The following is a 7,942-nucleotide window of genomic DNA, read 5'->3' as shown; positions in this document are numbered from 1 at the left end:
TATACAATGTATTAGTGTGGCTCATATTAATAATATATACAGCAGTGGCATGCGGGCATGGCTAGGGCTATTGAACTTACAAATCTAAACCATCACAACCACAAGGATTGATATACTGTACAGCAGTGGTGTGCAGTCAGGGCAATTCCCTGTACAGTATATCAATCCTTGTGGTTGTCTTGGTTTAGATTTGTTTTTCATTTTCACATCTAACACAAATTGGTCTCTACGTCTTTAATATTGGGGAAATATGGTGCTTTTGCTAGATGAATTCTAAACACACAAAAATGTACCAGAAAGCAGATTTTATTCAGAAGCTTTATGTTACTTTCATGAAATGTAACACTGGCCTGTAAACAGAGCCATCTCACTTGTAGGATTTAAAAAAAAGAAATCAATGCATTTCTTAGGTGTAGGCATTCATGGGTTCCAGTTTAGAGTTAGAAAGGTACAAGATCATCATCCCAATGCTTGTTGGTCTGAATTCCTGTCAAGTCCAGTGGTTTTCTTTCATAAGGGAGAGGCTGGAAAACAAGGAGGTGCACATACTCCTCTCCTCCAACATGGACCTGGAAAACATATCCAAAAAAGTAAGTCCCAGACTGGTGGCTAATAATGAGCACAAACTTCTTGGAGACTCTCAGGTTTAAGGCATTTCTACTCAGGAAGTGAATGAAAACGCACTTGTGAAGAAGTTACTGTATGAGCAAATTCAGGGGAAGAAAAAAGAAAAGGCATGTTTCTTAACCCTTTAAAGTAACAGATGAGAATAAAGGGTTATGCCTTACCTTAATTAAGTAATTCATACCCTCCACTACTTGAGTCCTGGACTTCTTGGCAGTGAATTCACCAAAATTCTTGCCAGCAAGTTCTTCTGCTTTATTCTTGACCTAAACAAAACAAACAACAACAGACAGCTGTAGGTACAAGAACAGAGCTATTGGTATCCATCGCCTAATCAGAGGACGACAGGAGACTCCCTCACCTTTCACCCCTTCAGAATTAGCATTACAGTCGAAGAAGGGTGGTGGTGGGGCTCCCGAGTGGCGCATCCAGTAAAAGCACTTGCGTAGAGTGCTGGATGCGCCCTATAGTCTGGACGTCGCGAGTTCGAGTCCAGGCTATTCCTTTGCCGACCGAGGACGGGAGCTTTCAGGGGGCGACACTCAATTTGCTGAGCGTCGCCCGGGGGGAGGGAGGGTTAGGTCGGCCAGGGGGTCCTCGGCTCACCGCGCACCAGCGACCCCTGCAGTCTGTCTGGGCGCCTCCGGGTTTGCCTGTAAGCTGCCCAGGGCTGCGTTGTCCTCCGACGCTGTAGCTCTTGGGTGGCTGCATGGTCAGTCCGCAGTGTGAAAAAAAGCGGGCGGCTGACGGCACACGCTTCGGAGGACAGCGTGTGTTCATCTTCGCCCTCCCGAGTCAGCGCGGGGGTGGTAGCGGTGAGCTGAGCATAATAAAATAATTGGCCATTCCAAATTGGGAGAAAATAATAAAAATAATTGGCAACGACTAAATTTATAAAAAAAAAAAAGAAGGGTAAGGAGGGGTAGATGAAATGGATAATTTTCAATCAATGACGTGATAAGTGTGAGCGTTTGTCTTTCTTCCTGAACCTGAAGTTATAAACTTCATTTGTGCAAATTCTGTCTTTTTAATCTGTATTTATAGTACCCAACGCATTGTACATTGTCAGATGTCTATTACCAAATGATTTCCTTCATTTAGAACTGAACATTTGAAACGTGGCAAACTATTACAACACTTCAAAAGATGCCACAGCCCATACAATCCTCAATAGGCTAAATACACTTGCCTTGCAACAGTGGAAACAGTGTAATAATGGAAAAGGGGAGGAGTTTTACTTTTAGTTTTTGCTTCACCAGCAACCCCGTGATAATGACCTAGCCAAGACAGAATATGCGGCTGCGTATATTTGATGAGAATGCACGTAATTCATTGAAGACCGCGGAAAACCAAAATATATATATATATATATATATATATAATTGCCGCAGAATTCATTGGATTCAAATGTTGTGTGAAAAAAGTATTACCTAGTGTCACAATACAAGAGTAAGAAAAGTACAAACCCAAGCATGCGCGGCATAGATGTTAAAAAAACAGTTAAGATTCATGTACATTAACTACATGCGGATTCCTATTGCAGAGTCTGTTGACAGCTGCACGTCTGGTCAACCATGAAGGATTAGCAGCACACTACGATTTCATTTGAAATAACAGTTAATGTTAAATTAAGTAGTTATTTAAAACAAGACTAAAATGCTAAATATCAATTGAGCATTTCAGTCAATATAGGCTACATTTATTATATGGGTCAGGCAATTGTATGAATCACGTTAGTAAATTGCTGTATGAAAACAGATTTAAATTGAATCTGTCGCTGCACGTTTCTTCTGGGCTTTTAAAAAAATAAAAAGTTAAATTCTCATTTAAGGTTATAACAGCAAATTGCAGTAAGTTTTGTGTTCTTTTTATTCACAAAACCAATTAGCATTTTGCATAAAATCTAATTTAGTAATGACTCACACAGGCACGCATCTCTTCCGTGATTAATTCCGGTTGTACTGAAGGGATCCGATCCTGGATCCGGGCTCAGATCTTGATCCTAGTTGTGTTGTACTAAACGGATCAGTGCTCAGTCTGGGCGCAAATCTGACCTCAAACCTGATCCCACTTTTCATAATGGCGAAACTAACAGGGTGATTATCAATATGGGCAAAATAAGAACTCAAAATGTTTTTTTAAGCCAGGTTTCTGTAACCAAATCACTTTATTTATATGTTTTAAAGGTTGAACAAGTGGATAGGCGACTCGTTTTATATAAACTCACTGAAAGCAATACACTTAATGACTCAAATGTGTTTTTGAAATCACTTTGCTACCTAGCTCTTATTTTGCCCCTTTTGAAAATCAGGCTGTAAATGCCTGTTTTTTGTTTTAAACAAAATAATGTAATTCATCCATTTAAAACTCAGCTCTGCTCCTGCTCCTGTTGATGGAGAATGACACTGTAATATATATCATTTTAAGTAAACAATGGAGATGTTTGACACACACTGTCATAATACGTAAAGGAACCTCTTTTTAAAATTGCTAAAGTAAATAAGCAGTATATTATATTTAGATAACTAACATAACGGTAACGTAATAAACTTTCAATGTGTTGCAGGGATTCACAAAAAAATTCCCTCAGATTACTATGAAAACAAAGATAATTTAGTGTTTTAGAAAACATTAACAGTGCATTTAAAAGTAGCCATAGAAATACTGTATCAATTGGGGGAAAAAAACTGTAAATTATTAGTTTTCACCATATAAAGAAAACACACCTGACTGACTGTTTTCATAACTACATATTATTGCTAGGCTAAGTTTTGTGTATTGACAAGTCATACTGCCGTTATCATTTTATCGATTGCAGTGAAATCATTGGTTTAATCAGATTGAATGCTGTCGGGTTTATATATATATATATATATATATATATATATATATATATATATATATATATATATATATATATATATATATATATATATATATATGTTTTGGTCAATTCCTTTTTTTCTTAATGAGCTTACCTTCTCTGACAGCCGTGTTCTTCCCCTGTCCGCCACATTTTCTAGTGGCAGCTAGTATTATCAGCTCTGGATTCAATTTGCTCAAAATATGTTGATAATTTGCCCTGAACCGATGCTGCAGCTGTTTAGCACTTTTCACTAAATGCTATGTTCTTTGACAGTAACCTCCATCTGGAAATCCAGAGATCTAGTCAAAGTTACAAGGGGCTTTGGCTTGGATACCCCAGCTGTAGAGGGTGCAGAGGATTTTAAGAAGAAACATGACTTTAAATTGTTATAACGGAATTTAGCTTAAAATCTACAAGTGATTTTATGATAGGCCTACCGTGTTACATTCTGGGAGTATTTTTAAATACCATGAGTTTAACATTTTTAAATTAAATGGCATTAAAGTGTTTATTACATGTTACTCCAAAATAAACATGTTAAGTGATTATTTGTTTAACAGCTAAACGTGTATAAAAATAAAATATTGGTGTTTATTTTATTAAACATTGAACACATAGTTTTAGCATTTAAAAAGGTGTTTAATTTTTAAGATTTGTTTTTAAGTGTAGGATCAAGATCAGAGCCTGGATTCAGGATCGGAGCCGTTTAGCACAACCAGCCTCTAGTGATGTGATCCTCCTGGATCAAACATACAGTTACGAACGAGACGAGAATATATATCAAAAAATATATCCCTTACTTGCAACTTTTGAAAAAGGTTTCGATTACAAGTCTTTCGTCTGGTTTTTTCGGGGTTTTACTAAATATTATATTGTTCACGGCTGGCTTCACAGACCCCAGGGCCTCATTCATAATTCGACCAATTCCCCTAATTCACAAACCCATTTCCCCTAATTCACAAACCCAATTTGTCTAATTTTCAGCATGCAAAATGTTCCGGATTGGAATCGAATTTAATGAGGCGGAATACATAAATACGTCAATTTCTTTGTTAGAAAAGCGGGAAAAAGTTCCCTGCAGAAAAATTCCGAAAGGGAAAACCCTATAAAGCCAGGTTTCCAATGGAAAAATCGATAGTTCTGGTTAGAGAACTACCGTATAACAAACTATTTGATTCCGAAAGTTTTTTTTTTTTTAAGATGATAGGACGGGAAAAAGAAAATTATGGAAATCTATCACAAGCAATACAAGTTCCAAGTTCGTTTTTTTAATGGATATTATTTTGTTTACTGTATTTAAGTATGTGTTGATAATTGAATTGCATGCCTATGCAACGTGCATTTGATAACAAACCATAACTGAATCTAAATATGTGTTTATTACAAGAGGTTAACTACAACAGAATAAACTGGATTTTTAAAATCTTAAGAAATCAGCACCTATGCATAGTGTTGTTTTAATACTGTTGTACTACAGATGCCAGAGCAGTAGCCTATATGGTGTAAAAACAATAGCATAACGTCAACAGATATCATTGAAATAAAGCAAATACATGAACAACATGGGATGTAATAAAACAAGTACTTTGTGAAATGTAGCTCTGGTTATTTTAGATTATCTCTCGCTGAGGAAAGTCCACATCCAGATGTGAATTTTGCAGGAGAGAAGGACACCACTGAGGGAAATAAGTACAATACATCGATTGACCTGTCATGTTAATTGTACATTGTCCCTGACAAAAACAATGATGCTGACAGCTGTTAGTGAAGAAGGCTGTTGCTAAATAAATGCTTAATTCGACTAAAATAAATGAAAATGATGCGAAATTGTGTCAAAAATGTTTAGTGAATGAGGCCCATAATCTGGACTAACGACTGTTGTATTGACCAGTGCAAGTCAAGCCGGACTGGTGAAACGATTAGTTATGATTCACGAAGTAACTTTTCTATTGACAAAATCGCTTGGACATGCCAGACACGACTCAAGTCTCCTAATTACGAATCTGAAAAATCTGTAACTGATTAAGTACAGGCTCAGTTCGATAAACGTATTTTTGAAAACAGTGCCGCTTTTTAAAAATGAAAAAAACAATTCGCTAGTTTCATGGATTCTACTGTACATTACTTACCGCGTTACATATCAGTTGCTCTTCTTCGGTGGCTGTCTTAGGGTCACTGAATCCTCCGCACAACATCTCGCTTACTTAAAATGTGAGGTTTTGCCAAAAAATAAACTGTAGCACAATGATTGTAACAGTTTGGAACATCCCTATTTGAGTCTCCTGAGCGATCATGTGACTAGTCCAGCTCTCTCGGGAGCTGGCGAATCAGGTGCTGCATAGCACAGCTCAAACACACCCCTCTTGTAAAAGGAATGTGAAAATGTAAAATTGCACATACCTTTCAAGATGATAGCTGTTTTGTTCTTAGTTCCATTGCATTGGAATTTCATTTAAAGAGTCTTCAGCCCTTAATGTGAACAAACATCTTAAGATGCTAAAACTCAACAAAAAAAGTGTTTCAAACTGATCTAGTGAAACGCCAAATCGAAAATGTTTTCAACTACAGTAAATAACTAATACCAACACAGACTCAGCATTTTCCTTATAGAATGTGTACGGGGGTGGGTGCACAGAAACTATAAGCTCTTTTCTTTAGCCAAGAGCTGCTCCAAGCTAATGCAGTGACCTCAGACTTGGAAAATATAGCTGGTAGAAATGCTCCAATTATAACCAATAATAACCAATAATAACCAGTCACCAACTCAAGAGTTCTAAGAATTTCAGCAGGGAAATGATCTCATTTTATTCATTTATGCGTGTACCTCGTACATTTTAAACTATGCTATTAAAATATGTATTAAATATGTATTTAAAAGATCCAAATATCCGGTACACATATTAATAATTTGCTAATGTTACAATCGAATAAGTGTAAGTAGCCTGCTCTATATATAGAAATATCAGCCTGATAAAGACTTCAGCCCAACTATTTTACTACTGTAGTTTCTTGTTGTATTGATTCATATCTTTACAACGATTGAATTAGTCAGGGCTAAAAAAACAAAAAAAGAAAAAAGCTAATAAGTAAGTGGGGCTCTATACTCAAAAGTGTCGGTACCAGCATTTCTTAATAAGGAATGTTTAAGGCACATTCAAAGAATATTTGCGATTGTCAAAACACTCCTTCCCATATTCTGACTAAAAAAAAAGGCAGGTTTTCACAATATCGACCATTGACAAAATTCCAGAGCGATACACAAAAGATTTAGCACTGTTTGAGGAGACCTTTTTTATGTAAAAATGTACCGACAGGTTTGGTCTGCTCTAAACCCCATATAGCATTCTCCATAGGAACTGGTATTTTGTCCCCGCGTCAACAAGGACCTGTGCGCTCATGCTATGCAGGTATATGGGTAATGCTACCACTTTTGCTGTTATTTAAAGGGCCAAGCAACGTAGTTGTTGTCTGGGAAATTATTATTATTCTATGTATATTTATTTAGCTACTGCGTTTACTTGTTTGAATGACTCGCAAAGCCTAGCATTACCGATGTCAGCCTATATGAAAATAATATTTTTGATTTTTTGGGATTTTTTGCAACAGCAGGGCCTTTTCAAATAGCCAGAGGAGAGATTTAAGGGTCATTCCGCATGTCCTGTATCAAGTAACCTTTGCGTTACTGTTACAGGGTGGCTTTGTGAATGACGTCAGACCCGAAAGGAATACACAGAGAGACAGGGGTGATGAGAGAAACTGAGTCGCGGCAGCGCTCAGTGTTTAATAAACAAATAAATAAAAAGGTTATTATTATTATTATTATTTATTTCTTAGCAGATGCCCTTATCCAGGGCGACTTACAATCGTAGGCAAAAACATTTCAAGCGTTACAATACAAGTAATACAATAAGAGCAAGAACAAAACAGAAGACAGGACACGGAGCTTGAGGCCAAATAAAACAGACAAACAAAACGGACTAACACTCAAACAAACAGTGGATGCACAGACAAACAAACACGGTGAGTTTAAACACTTATTATTTTTATTATTCTTTTTGTTTATTTTTCCTCCTCTCCACACCCGTTCTCCACTCACCAGACACACAACCCCGAGTGAATGAAACGTGCACCTATATATACTGTTCTGCCGTTATTCCATTACTAATTAATTATTCACTTGAATCCCAGCATGTGAATTAATTATGTGCAAGCTCGTGCTCACATATTAAATACTTTAAATGCACGTGAAGTGATGTGCAATCCTCGTGCTTAAATACAATTATACATTTTAAATAACTCGTGCTGCACACACCCATTTATATCCCATGCAGCCATCTCTATACACCAACATTAACACACCACAAGCAACATACAACATAGAAATGTACACAGGGGCGGGGCACATTGCCACAGTTACTTACTTAGAAGGCAGTGAATTATATAAAGATTATG

General features: G+C 36.9%; 1 protein-coding gene across 1 annotated transcript; it reads right to left on the bottom strand.

Moving 5' to 3' along the window:
- Positions 1 to 290: 290 nt before the first annotated feature.
- On the bottom strand, positions 291 to 5,764 carry LOC131721196 (cystatin-A1-like). Its single transcript, XM_059014576.1, has 3 exons — positions 5,620 to 5,764; positions 789 to 890; positions 291 to 569 (listed from the first exon to the last, which is right to left on the bottom strand). The coding sequence occupies exons 1-3, from the start codon at positions 5,683 to 5,685 to the stop codon at positions 441 to 443; spliced, it is 297 nt and encodes a 98-aa protein (XP_058870559.1). The 5' UTR covers positions 5,686 to 5,764; the 3' UTR covers positions 291 to 440.
- Between the last annotated feature and the right edge of the window lie 2,178 nt (positions 5,765 to 7,942).

This window comes from Acipenser ruthenus, chromosome 48, assembly GCF_902713425.1.
Source record: "Acipenser ruthenus chromosome 48, fAciRut3.2 maternal haplotype, whole genome shotgun sequence".
Lineage (NCBI taxonomy): Eukaryota > Metazoa > Chordata > Actinopteri > Acipenseriformes > Acipenseridae > Acipenser > Acipenser ruthenus.
Note: the sequence above shows the minus strand (reverse complement) of the source record. Positions and strands in the feature narration are given on the sequence as shown.

What these genes read in the sequence shown, in the direction of transcription:
- LOC131721196 (XM_059014576.1), bottom strand. Translation starts at nt 5,685, where the DNA reads ATGTTGTGCGGAGGATTCAGTGACCCTAAGACAGCCACCGAAGAAGAG. An exon ending in AGCAACTGATATGTAACGCG is followed by an intron (nt 891 to 5,619) that starts GTAAGTAATGTA and finishes TGTTTTGTTTAG; the next exon opens with GTCAAGAATAAAGCAGAAGA. An exon ending in GTATGAATTACTTAATTAAG is followed by an intron (nt 570 to 788) that starts GTAAGGCATAAC and finishes TATGTTTTCCAG; the next exon opens with GTCCATGTTGGAGGAGAGGA.